At 37.3% G+C, this 13880-nt stretch overlaps 1 protein-coding gene across 1 annotated transcript; it reads right to left on the reverse strand.

The window, feature by feature from the left end:
• Positions 1-5736: 5736 nt before the first annotated feature.
• On the reverse strand, positions 5737-6681 carry LOC122450628 (olfactory receptor 52B4-like). The gene has a single exon (XM_043483003.1). The coding sequence runs from the start codon at positions 6679-6681 to the stop codon at positions 5737-5739; it is 945 nt and encodes a 314-aa protein (XP_043338938.1).
• Positions 6682-13880: the final 7199 nt, after the last annotated feature.

Genomic DNA, 13880 nt, shown 5'->3' on the forward strand with positions numbered 1-13880 from the left:
CTCACCAGGACAGCTACTGGTTAATTTCTCAGTGTTTTTTTTTCCCCCCAGACAATACAATTACTGCAATTTTTTGCACAAATAATGCTTTGCATGTTCATGGCTCTGAATGCTCAACCTAACATTTCTTATTGGTGTCCAGAAAACAAACAGAGGAATTATTTCTTGGTAGGAGAGACAGTTCCTCCAGCAAGATGGAAGAAAAGGGTGGTGGGAACAGATATGTGCATGTATGTGCTGGATATAGATGTGTTTTAAATTTTAGTATCTTGAATTTCTGTGAGTTTCTTACTGATTAGTTCTGATTTAGCAGGCAAGATTTTCTGTCAAAGGTAAATACGTAGGTTCTTGTATCAAGGAAATGGTTATGAGTGCATAACTACAGTGGAGTTAAGGGAAAGGCAACTGAGTTTAGGAGGAAATAGAATCAAGAGCACAGGATGAAGAATTAAGTTTTCCACGTGGACACCAAAGTCCCTATGGTACTAGTATAATGACTTGCATGCATTCTGGGGAGAATTGAGAGGAACTTAAGACAGCACTGAAGAGTAGAATGGAGATAGCATGAGTCTCAAAGCAGCACTAGTCTTTAAGAACATGAATGAGCATTATTTTGAAAAAAAAAAAAACCTGGGAAATATTTGGAAATAAAAATGGCCCCAAATGGGCTTATAACTTTAAAATATGAAGAACTTCTACAAGTTCCAAATATATGGCACCAAAGTATTAATGAAAAAAAGCACTTAACTGGAGGATTTTGTTTTTGGTCTCTGTATAATAAATTCTACAAAGGCACTGTCTTGTTCACTCTTGTATTGCATACTGCCTGGCACAGAGCATGTTACCAATGAAAAAATTTAACTTCGTAAAAAAAATAGAACAGCAAATAATTATTAAAGTATGGAAGTTTTGCATCAACAAAAACTACATGGAAATAGAAACATAGCTATAACAACTTCTTTCTTTTGAACATTGTATATTTAAATAAAATAATCCAGAACACATATAGAAGTTTATATATAACTATACTCATCAAAGAATATTTTCTTATTGAAGTACATTGTGTTAGTTCCAGGTGTACATCAAAGTGATTTACACTTCATTAGGATTTTCAGATTATTTTCCATTATAAGTTATTACAAGATGCTGAATATCATTGGGTCTTCACTGCTGGCTCAGATGGTAAAGAATCTGCCTTCAATGTATGCGACCTGGACTCAATCCCTGGGTCAGGAAGATCCCCTGGAGAAGAGAATGGCAACCCACTGCAGTATTCTTGCCTGGGAAATCCCATGAACAGAGGAGCCTGGCAAGCTACAGCCCAAAGGGTCATGAGTCAGACATGACTTATGTCTGACTAAAACACATTGGTTCATTAAGTGTAACAAATGTACCAGGAAAACTCTCTTATCGAGGGAGGAGGAAAGGGGTAGGAGGTATATAGGAACTCACAGTTCTTGCCACTCAATTTTTCTGTAAACCTAAACTTACTGTTAAAAAATCTATTAATTTTTAGTAATCTTTGAAATTGAAATAGTGTATTGTTTAAACAATTTATTAGATAGATCTAAAGAGATCTGACAAAGCTAGACAGTGTATTGAAGAGCAGAGACATTACTTTGATGACCAAGGTCCACACAGTCAAAGCAATAGTTTTCCCAGTAGTTATGTATGGATGTGAGAGTGGGACTGGGAAGAAGGCTGAGTGCCAAGAATTGATGCTTTTGAACTGTGGTGTTGGAGAAAACTCTTGAGAGTCCCTTGGACTGCAAGGAAATCAAGTCAGTCAATCCTAAAGGAAATCAATCCTGAATATTCATTGGAAGGACTGATGCTGAAGCTGAAGCTCCAATACTTTGACCACCTGATGCAAAGAGCCGACTCATTGGAAAAGACCCTGATGCTGGGAAAGATTGAAGGCAGGAAAAGAAGAAGACAGCAGAGGGTGAGATGGTTAGATAGCATCGCTGGCTCAATGGATATGAATCTGAGCAAACGCTGGGAGACAGTGTAGGACAGGGAAGCCTGGTGTGCTGCAGTCCATGGGGTCACAAAAAGTAGGACATGACTTAGTGACTGAACAACAACAGAACAACAATGAAGGGATTATCAGAAATTTAAAGATAGATTAGAAAAAGGTGTCCTGCACAGTGGGGAAGGAAAGGCTAGGAGAAATTGTGCAAGTAGCATTAACAGAAAAACACTATCATGTGTAAAATAGATAACCAGCAGGAAGCTGCTACATAACACATGAAGTTTAGCTTGGTGCTCTGTAACGATCTAGAGGGGTTAAATGAGGGGGAGGAGAGGCCCAAGAGGGAGGGGGAATATATATATAAATAAGACTGTATGTTACGTATGGCAGAGACCACCACAACTCTGTAAAACAATTATCTTCCAAAAAATAAAATAAAGAAAAAAAAAAAGGATAAATGTGACACAAAGAAACAGAGTTACAAAATAATAATGAAGGGTTAAATTTCTTGTAGAAAAGAAATAGGATATGGAGCTTTTTTAAAAATATCTTATTTCATAAGAAATGTAACTGGACTACAGTCATCTATTAAAATTCAAAACTTATCAGATATAATGGAAAAAATAAAATTTTATGTGGTTTAAAAGTCATCAGCTTTAAAACCTTATAGGCACACAATGCTTGGGAGAAAGGATATAAAATTATTTACTAAGAAAACCAATACAGAACTTACTCAGTTATATTCATATTCAACTAAATAGTATACTTACAATTTCAAAACTGCTTAGAAGACCAGTTGTTCCAGAGCAAAACTTACAAGAATTACAAGAAACTGGCAAGTAATAATTACTATGAGAAAAATAACTTTTCCCAATAATTGTTGAATATTTTAAATTGGTATATATATAGAAGGTTTGAACAATACTTGTCAACCATATTGTTCATTCCTTAACTCATATGACATGTTAGAAAGTTTCCAACAGTTTTATTGCATAACAAACATATAATGTTACAGAAAAAAATTTAACTATACCTGTACAGAAAGATATAATCATATAAAAACTGAAAAACATACTAAAATTTAGTAATTATGCCTCAGTTTTCTGTTTATTGGTCATTGAATTTTGTTTTCTTTATTTTGTTTAGTTTTGTTTATTTACATAGATTCTTGTAAATTAAATATAAAAGTGTATACCATAAAAAATAGAAGACAAATCTAAGAATAATAGTCAAATCTTAGATTGAAGAAAATAGTCCAAGATTAAAACAATGAAACCCATAAAAGAAAATGATGGATTTGAAAATATTTTATTTCTTTAAGTAAAACAAAAATAACCAAAGAACGAAAATTAAAGAAATTAAAATTTAAACGACCTGAGAAAATACTTTCAATAAATATTAATACCCTGGGGAAGTTATATATCCTCTCTGAGCTTCAAACTACAAGTCTGTAAAATGGAAAGACTAGAAACAATAACAACTCTGAACTGACGTGACGATTAAATAAGGTGTAAAATAAGTTTTGCGCAAATTCAATAAATAGTTGTTACTATTAATCCACAAAGAAATACAATATGCAATAATCACAATATAAATTCTTCAATGTGTCTATTAATAAATTCAGAGTAAAAGAAAATGAAAAAATGATTTTACCATATCACGCAGCAAATTTCTAGAAATAGAACTATTTACTAAATGCTAGTATTGTGTTTGTTGCTCAGCCATGACCGACTCTGCAGGCCTGTGGACTGTAGCCCACCAGGTTCCTCTGTCCATGGAGTTTTTCAGACTAGAATACTGGAGTGAGTTTCCATTCCCTTCTCCAGCAGATCTTCCCAACCCAGGAATCATACCCAGGTCTCCTGCATTGCAAGCAGATTCTTTAACATCTGAGCAACTAGGGAAGCTAGTAGCTCAATTCAGTTCAGTTGCTCAGTCGTGTCGGACTCTTTGCCACCCCATGAACCGCAGCACACCAGGCCTCCCTGTCCATCACCAACTCCTGGAGTTTACCCAAACTCGTGTCCATTGAGTCAGTGATGCCATCCAACCATCTCATCCTCTGCCATCCCCTTCTCCTCCTGCCTTCAATCTTTTCCAATATCAGGGTCTTTTCAAATGAGTCAGCTCTTCGTATCAGGTGGCCAAAATATTGGAGTTTCAGCTTTGACATCAGTCCTTCCAGTGAACACCCAGGACTGATTTCCTTTAGGATGGACTGGCTGGATCTCCTTGCAGTCCAAGGGAGTCTGAAGAGTCTTCTCCAACACCACAGTTCAAAAACATCAATTCTTCGGCGCTCAGCTTTCTTTATAGTCCAACTCTCACATTCATACATGACTACTGGAAAAACCATAGCCTTGACTAGACAGGCCTTTCTTGACAAAGTAATGTCTCTGCTTTTTAATATGCTGTCTAGGTTGGTCATAACTTTCCTTCCAAGGAGTAAGTGTCTTTTAATTTCATGGCTGCAATCACCATCTGCAGTGAAGGGTGCAATAAATTTTGGCATGTATTTCACAAGAATGAAAATCAATAGTAACTTCTCTGAAGCAATTTTCCAATGTTCCAGGTGAGTCTAAAATCTTGATATCCCTCCTTAAGGCTAAAATCATTGTAAAGCTTGGAACTTCCCTGGTGGTCCTGTGGCTAAGACTCCACACCCCTAATGCAGGGGGCCTGAGTTCGCTCTCTGGTCAGGGAACTAGATGCCACATGTCACAACTAAGATATGAATATGTATGTAGTTATATTTGTTACAAGTATGTGTATATATATATATATATATATATATATATATATGTATATACATAAAACCTGGATGATTATACACCAAAATGAACAGCAAATTTCTCTGGGTAGTAAAATCATGTACAAGTTTAATCTTCATCTTACTAATTTTCTATAGAATATTTACATAAAATGAAATGTTTTCAAAAGAAGTATAAACAATATGATCTCATGTTATAGAGAAAGTAGTTACTTCACCTTGAGATGAAGTGGTTGTAATTACCTCATTGGATAGGTGACACCAAGCTGAGCCTTGAAAGATAAATGGTGAGAATTCATTAAAATGTGAAAAGTAGAGGACATTCCAGTCAAATGGATTATTTAGGGAAAATGTACCAAGACACCTGAAAACATGACTGAACATGGAGACGTTAAAAATATGCAGTTCCTTAAGACTGAATAATAGGCTGTATGAAAGTGATGTGGAAATGGTTGCTGATAAGGAAGCCTGCATTTATCTGTACCATTTTGAAGGGAATGATCTTTGAGAAACAATCCCCAAAAGTCAAAAGTTAGAAGTATAGCACCTCTTCACTACCATCACACTTTGAGTAGGGATATGAAGCAATGAAGGTTTTACATGAGTGTCCAGAGATGTGTGAGATGTCTTGGGACTTAACATAGCTCAAGACAGAAAGCCTACTTTTTTTTTTAATCTAATTGGGACTTAATATTACATTTGACTATTCCCAAAGTTGAACTGAATATTACTGAGTTAGACATGACTGCCAGAGAACAACCTGTCCACTCCCAAATAATAAGTTGTAAGTATCTCAGTCAACCCACAGGCACGGCTTTCAGACTGATTTGAGAGGCAAGGCTCACAGGCTCAAGTAAGTTACTCCGGAGCCTGTAACTCCATGAGTCATTTTTCCTGCTGACTTAGTACTAGTTCTCTTGTTCACTGCTGCCAAAGTACATTTCATGGAGGACCACAATTTCTGAGAAACCAGTCTCTGTCATCCCCAAAGTCATTTCTGCTTATTAAACAACACGTAAACGACTTGGTGTCGTATCTGTTTCGTCTTGACTCCATAAATGATGGGATTAAGCATAGGTGGAGCAAGCATGCTGACATTGGCCAGTAGGATGTGGATGTGTAGTGGGATGTCACGTCCAAAGCGCTGAGTGAGGACTGAGAAGATCCCAGGCCCATAAAAAAGGATGATGACACAGACGTGGGAGCCACATGTGTTGAGAGCTTTGTGACGAGCCTCTTGGGAAGGAATGTGGAAGACAGCATGGAGAATCAGAACATAGGAAACAAAAATGAGGGCAATATCTAGGATCACTGTTGACATCAAGACAAAAAATCCATACCAGATGTTTACTTGGATGTCATCACAGGCATACTTGGCCAAGCCAATGTGTTCACAGAATGTATGTGGGAGGATGTTATTTCTGCAAAAGTGCAGCCTCTTCAGAAGAAATACTATGGGGAAAATGGTACAATGTGCTCTCAAGAAAACAGCCACACCAATTTTCCCTATCAGAGAGTGGGTGAGTATTGTGGTGTATCTCAGTGGGTAACATACTGCAATGTAGCGGTCAAATGCCATAATTAGCAAGATGCCTGACTCAGAAATGAAGGAGGAATGCTGGAAGTAGAGTTGGGCAATGCAGCCATTAAGAGATATTTCCCTCCTGTTACACCAGAAAATGGCCAATGTCTTGGGTTCTGTGGTTGAGGCAAAAACAATGTCAACTGCAGCCAGCATACAGAGGAAAAGATACATAGGTTCATGAAGGCTGCTCTTGATGAGGATGATGAAGATGAGCAGACCATTTCCAAAGAGGGCAATGACATAGGAGATGAAGAAGGGGATGGAAATCCACAGGTGTAGGTCTTCTTGGCCTGGAATGCCCAGCAGATAGAAGACTATATGGTTAACACCACTGTCGTTGAAGCCATCCATTCCTAAGACACGCTAATGTGGACTTATCCTGAATTTCTCCTAATAGAGACAAAGAGAAATACAAGTTATATATGTTTTCCTAGGTTTTCTGCTTAACTGTATCAAATTAAATGTCTGCATTTACCTCTATTTCCTCCTAATATCCTGCCAAAATATCAGTAAAATAACAAAAATATCATAAACCAAAAAAGCAGAAGAGAACACAATAGCAGAGAAGGAGTGGTAATGTTTTGAAAGCAGGTGGACAACTATTGACCAAACAAATGGGAAAAAACGAATAACTTCTGGATGAAAACAAGAATCTAGGCAATTTTCACTGAAGAATGCAGATAGTTTCCAGAATTAGAGATATCAGATACTTCTCTAAATAAGGATAAAAATAGGTTTTAAAACATTATTGGTTGAAAATCTGTTTTAAGAGCAGTTAGAGTCCTAGATCCTCTTTCTCAACCTGTTCACCCAGGTCCCACTTTCCTTATCCAGCAGAATACTGGAAGTTTTTTCCCATGTGAAGTTAAGCCTGGAGATGATAGGCATAACTTGCGCAAGAATGCTATGCTAAAAAGCAGGGATTCCATAACCCTATATTACAGATCTTACAATCCCACTTGAATTTAAGAATGAGGCACTAAAAAAAGTAAAGCACTGTATAGAAAATAAATCATGAGAAAAAATTGCCGGGAGAGGCTCGTGAGGTTGTGCCTGCTGACAGTGACTGCCAGCAGGTCAGTCTGTGGCCACACAAGCACTTTGAGTACCCATTCTCTCCTGAGGAAAGGCATCCATCCTCCTGAAGGAGATGGAAGAAGTAAAAATAGATATGATGGTGCACTGAGGTTTGGTGGCCAGCTGTTCATACAATGCTGATGAAAACCTAGCGGGAAAAAGAGATGAAGCAAAATAAGAGCCAGAAGAGGACCAGATTTTAGATGGTTATGCTCATTGGGTACTTTCAGAGGGGCAAAGAGGCTTTCTTTACTGGGAAGCATAAAATAGAGGCTAAGGGGCACAAGAATTGAGTCTATAAGTGAAGTTGTATGATAGAGTTGTTGATTGTCTAGCTGGGATCATTCGATGATTATCTCTCAAATGCCTCATGAAGACTTCAGTTGCCTTCCTCTCTCTGGACAATTCACCTCCACCTTCCTGTCTCATGCTGCAGAGAGAACTAACTTTATTCAGATTGCTTATCATCTGCCTAATATATTGGAATATGCTTATTGATACATCTCTCTATAAACCACTCCTTTCACTACATTTTCACCAGGAGTCTAATCATCAGAAGACCTCTCTCAGATAGAAGCATATCTGATTACCTGTCAATGTACCACCAATTAATTGGGAGCTTTCTGAGACCTGAGTATTACTTCTTTTCTTTGTGCATCTCCAGAAACAAGCATACTGAGGTACAATATAAATTCTCAAAATGTTTCATGAAGCAACAAAATGCAAACATTGGATAGGTGCAATGAGGATTAGGGCAAGGAAATTGTGAATAAGATCCTTTAAATGCTTTAGATATTTACAGCAGTACAGACCAGTGCAAATACAGAGCCTTATCTGGAGGGACTCAAAGGTTTTTGGCACCCTGAGAGCTAAAGAGAGTCCCAGTGCCCAGCACATCTTCACTACAGGCAACACTTCCCACTCTACTTGGACAGCCCTTATTTCTGAGTCTGGAACAGTGGTGTGCTGGTAAACCAGCTCACTACATGTGTGTGTGTGTATATATATATATACACACTTACATATATATAAAATGTATATATAAGTATATACATATATACTATGTATAAATAGTACATATATAGTATGCATATATGAAATATGCATATATGTATAGCATGTATATAAAAGTATCTATATATATATATAGTAAAATTAAACCCTGATTTAATGTATTTGCCAATTTCCATGGTGTATATTCATCTACCATGGTCAATTTCATTTACCAATAAAAAGTCACTCGAGTTTGACTTTGAAAGAAATGCACACAATTGATTTTGCTAGCCAGTGAATGTGGCTCCAACAGACAACTGCTCTTGTCTCTCTGCTTCACTCTAGACAATGGTCCTAATATTTTTAACCACCTAAGATTCAGTACACCTAGCTGAAATTATACCCCACAGCAATAAAATATGACTCACCTGCTTCAAACGAAGTGTTTATGGGCTAGAAGAGAATTAGTCACAATAGGAATCTCAGAGTGATGAGCACCAAGAGCTGAGATTTTATATATTTGCTAGAAGATCTCAGGGGTACCTATTACCCCCAGGGAGTCCATAATTAGAATTGTCTTTTTAACATCTGCTCCTCTGATCCATACACACAGGTAACATATTTATGGCTCTCCAAGCAGCCAAAGGTGGAGAAGCTCTATACAGTCAGCAAAAACAAGACCGGGAGCTAACTGTGGCTCAGATCATGAACTCATTGCCAAATTCAGACTTAAACTGAAGAAAGTAGGGAAAACTACTAGACCATTCAGGTATGACCTAAATCAAATCCCTTATAATTATACAGTGAAAGTGAGAAATAGTTTTAAGGGACTAGATATGATAGCCAGAGTGCCTGATGAACTATGGGCAGAGGTTCGTGACATTGTACAGAAGACAGGGATTAAGACCATACCCATGGAAAAGAAATGCAAAATAGCAAAATGGCTGTCTGAGGAGGCATTACAAATAGCTGTGAAGCATACTAACACATATATATAGAATTTAGAAAGATGGTAATGATAACCCTATATGCAAAACAGAAAAAGAGACACAGATGTACATAACAGACTTTTGGACTCTGTGGGAGAAGGCGAGGGTGGGATGTTTCGAGAGAACAGCATGTATATTATCTATAGTGAAACAGATCACCAGCCCAGGTGGGATGCATGAGACAAGTGCTCGGGCCTGGTGCACTGGGAAGACCCAGAGGAATCGGGTGGAGAGGGAGGTGGGAGGGGGATGGGGATGGGGAATACATGTAACTCCATGGCTGATTCATGTCAATGTATGACAAAACCCACTGCAATGTTGTGAAGTAATTAGCCTCCAACTAATAAAAATAAATGGAAAAAAAAAAACCAAATAGCTGTGAAAAGAAGAGAACCTAAAAGCAAAGGAGAAAAAAAAAAGATATATTCATTTGAATGCATAGTTCCAAAGAATAGCAAGGAGAGATAAGAAAGCCTTCCTCAGTGATCAGTGCAAAGAAATAGAGGAAAACAATAGAATGGGAAAGACTAGAGATCTCTTCAAGAAAATTAGAGATACCAAAGGAACATTACATGCAAAGATGAGCTCAAAAAAGGGCAGAAATGGTATGGACCTAACAGAAGCAGAAGATATTAAGAAGAGGTGGGAAGAATACACAGAACTATACAAAAAAGATCTTCATGACCAAGATAATCATGATGGTGTGATCACTCACCTAGAGCCAGACATCCTGGAATATGAAGTCAAGTGTGCCTTAGGAAGCATCGCTACAAACAAAGATAGTGGAGGTGATGGAATTCCAGTTAAGCTATTTCAAATCCTAAAAGATCATGCTGTGAAAGTGCTGCACTCAGTATACCAGCAAATTTGGAAAACTCAGCAGTGGCCACAGGACTGGAAAAGGTCAGTTTTCATTTCAATCCCAAAAGAAGGCAATGCCAAAGAATGCTCAAACTACTGCACAACTGCACTCATCTCATATGCTAGTAAAGTAATGCTCAAAATTCTCCAAGTCCGGCTTCAACAATACGTGAACCATGAACTTCCAGATGTTCAAGCTGGTTTTAGAAAAGGCAGAGGAACCAGAGATCAAATTGCCAGCATCAACTGGATTATCGAAAAAGCAACAGTTCCAGAAAAATATCTATTTCTGCTTTGCTGACTATGTCAAAGCCTTTGACTGTGTGGATCACAACAAATTGTGGAAATTTCTGAAAGTGATGGGAATACCAGATCACCTGACATGCCTCTTGAGAAATCTGTATGCAGGTCAGGAAGCAGCAGTTAGAAGTGGACATAGAACAGAAGACTGGTTCCAAATCGGGAAAGGAGTACGTCAAGGCTGTATATTCTCACCCTGCTTATTTCACTTATATGCAGAGTACATCATGAGAAACGCTGGGCCGGGTGAAGCACAAATTGGAATCAAGAGTGCTGGGAGAAATATTAATAACTTCAGATATGCAGATGACAGTACCTTTATGACACAAAGCAAAGAACTAAAGAGCCTCTTGATAAAAGTGAAAGAGGAGAGTGAAAATGTTGGCTTAAAGCTCAACATTCAGGAAACTAAGATCATGGCATCTGATCCCATGATGGCAAATAGATGGGGAAACAGTGGCAGACTATATTTTGGGGGGCTCCAAAGTCACTGCAGATGGTGACTGCAGCCATGAAATTAAAAATTGCTTACTCCTTGGAAGAAAAGTTGTGACCAACCGAGAGAGTGTATTAAAAAGCAGAGACATTACTTTGCCAATAAAGGTCCATCCAGTCAAGGCTATGGTTTTTCCAGTAGTCATGTATGGATGTGAGAATTGGACTATAAAGAAAGCTGAGCACTGAAGAATTGATTCTTTTGAACTGAAGTCTTGGATAAGACTCTTGAGAGTCCCTTGGACTGCAGGGAGATCAAACCATCCTAAAGGAGCCCTGGATTTCCTAAAGGAAATAAGTCCTAAATTTTCATTGGAAGGACTGATGCTGAAGCTGAAACTCCAATGCTTTCACCACCTGATGCAAAGAACTGACTCATTGGAAAGGACCCTGATGCTGGGAAAGATTGAAGGCAGGAGGAGAAGGGGATGACAGAGGATGAGATGGTTGGATGGCATCACTGACTCAATGGACATGAGTTTGAGTAAACTCCGGGAGTTGGTGATGGACAGGGGGGCCTGGCGAGCTGCAGTCCATGGGGTTTCAAAGAGTCAGACACAACTGAGCAACTAAACTGAACTGAACTGAAGCCTGTGCATCCCCTCCTCCACAACACATGTGTGCATGTGTTATTTTTAATGAATGGATTGTTAGCATTACTGCACCAAATAATCTTGTTTCCAAGTTCATCAGAGAGGGTATAGGGCTTTAGTCTTCCATCATCAAAACAGCCTGAGAAAGAAGTAGCTTGTTTGACTGAGCAAACAGCCACCTCCTGCAAAGACCTTGAAACAGGATGGAATGATTTTCAGAAGTCATCTATCCTTAATGGCACCATAGCATGATCTTCAGGAATAGACAAAGTGAGAATGGTGCTCTGGCCTAGGATTTGCTCAGCTATGCCTCACTGAGTTTCTCAAGCTCTGAGACAGCTAGTGATGTCCTTAGACAATTACATACAAACCTCTATTCTTTAATGTCTCTTATTCTAGCTATGTGACATTCTTAGAATCTGTAATTCCTGGATTTTAGTATTCCTATTATATCATAATTTACATCCTATCAACATGCATGTCTGTAATAAGAGAATGTAAATGAATTGTGTGTTTCATGTTTTACAGAACAACCCTTGAGGAGACTGAGGAGACTGAGACTAATAACTCCTGTCATGGGAACATTAATGTGGCTTCTGAGGGAGTGATGATTGCTGGGAGAAACCTCCAATCTCACTGTCAGGCCATGTTCTTCGGTAATCTCTCAAGGGTGCATTCGAAACCTTTAATGATCTGATTCGTGACCTGCTTTATAGCAAGACTTCCCACATCACCTTCAAAGGAAACTGAGGTTCAGACACACCAGGTCATTAACTCCTCAACTTTCCCAGGTCATGTCATATCCTCCAGGTCATTAACTCCTCAACTTTCCCAGGTCATGTCATATCCTCCAGGTATTTCTGCTCTGTCTTGGGATAATCTCCACTGATTTATTGAAAATACTTATTCCCCTTTTCATACCCAATTCTCATCTTGTCTCCCCTGTGACACTTTCTCTAACCACAGCTCCCTCTCAATGTGTTGTTTAGATGGTAATTCCTCTCTGATAAAAATAGCATGTTGTCGGTAATTATTTAATAACTTTTGACTAAAAATCTATGTTCCTTGTAGATAGCATTAGAAATTATGAATAAGGATAAATGTGAAATGGAACTCATAAACCCATAAATTTATAGCCCTCAAGCAACTTTATTGTAAAATGTTGTTTTCTATGGTTGTACATATGCATATATATTTATATGTTATGTCTACAACTAACCTGAATCTGTATCTGAATCTGTGTCTGTATTTTATCTCCATCTGTACCTAAAGATTTATCTATTCCTATATCTATCTGGAAAACATAATATGATACATATATATAGTTTTGATCATAGTACATACCATATTATATATATGACCTGTAAGCTACTTTTCTATCAGTACAATGTTGACATTGATCATTTCTAATATATATGAGTACACATAAACAATATAAAATTATTATAAGTAATAAAATTACTGTGTCTATATCGTATTTCACTACAGAGTTTACTATAATTTATTTAACCAAGCATTTTTCTTTTAATTCCTTTCTGCATGGTATTATGATTATATATTTGCAAATTTAATACTCAGTTTTACTTGTTGTTTAAGTACCAGCATAGATATGCTCTAAGTAAATTTATTTTTAAGTATTATCTTTAAATATAAGATGCAAAAGCTCAACATAATAGTTGGGAAACAATAAAAATATGAAGAAAATCACTAGTCAGAAGAAAACCACTGTTAGCATTTTGGTTTACTGCTTTACATTCCTTTCTCGCTCCATATATATCTTTATATATTTTCAATAATGGGCATTTAGAGCTTTCTATTTTTAGCTATATAAACAATGTTCCTCTGAATATCTTGTATATAAACCTTATTCTAATTGTTCAATTTTTATTTTAAGAATAGTCCTAGAATCAATCCTATGTTTCACACATTATAGATATTTTTAATGAGTCCTATGAAATTGCACTTAGAAAGGCTGCATAGTATATATATCTCTTTGCACTAACAATACGGTTGAGTATTTTCATTTTTAAAAACTTCTTTCATTCTAAAGGACAAAATGATATTGTATTTCAATTTTAATTGCATTTGTATTGCTACTGAGACTAAACATTTATCAGATACTCATATTTTATCCTATGACATAATGATAACTACCATTTGTTGAGTACTTATGTTACAGCTCCCACACTAAGCTTTTTATGTACACTACCTCACATAATCTTCACTTTGGCTCCATAATAAA

This window comes from Cervus canadensis, chromosome 11 (genome assembly GCF_019320065.1).
Source record: "Cervus canadensis isolate Bull #8, Minnesota chromosome 11, ASM1932006v1, whole genome shotgun sequence".
NCBI classification, from domain to species: domain Eukaryota; kingdom Metazoa; phylum Chordata; class Mammalia; order Artiodactyla; family Cervidae; genus Cervus; species Cervus canadensis.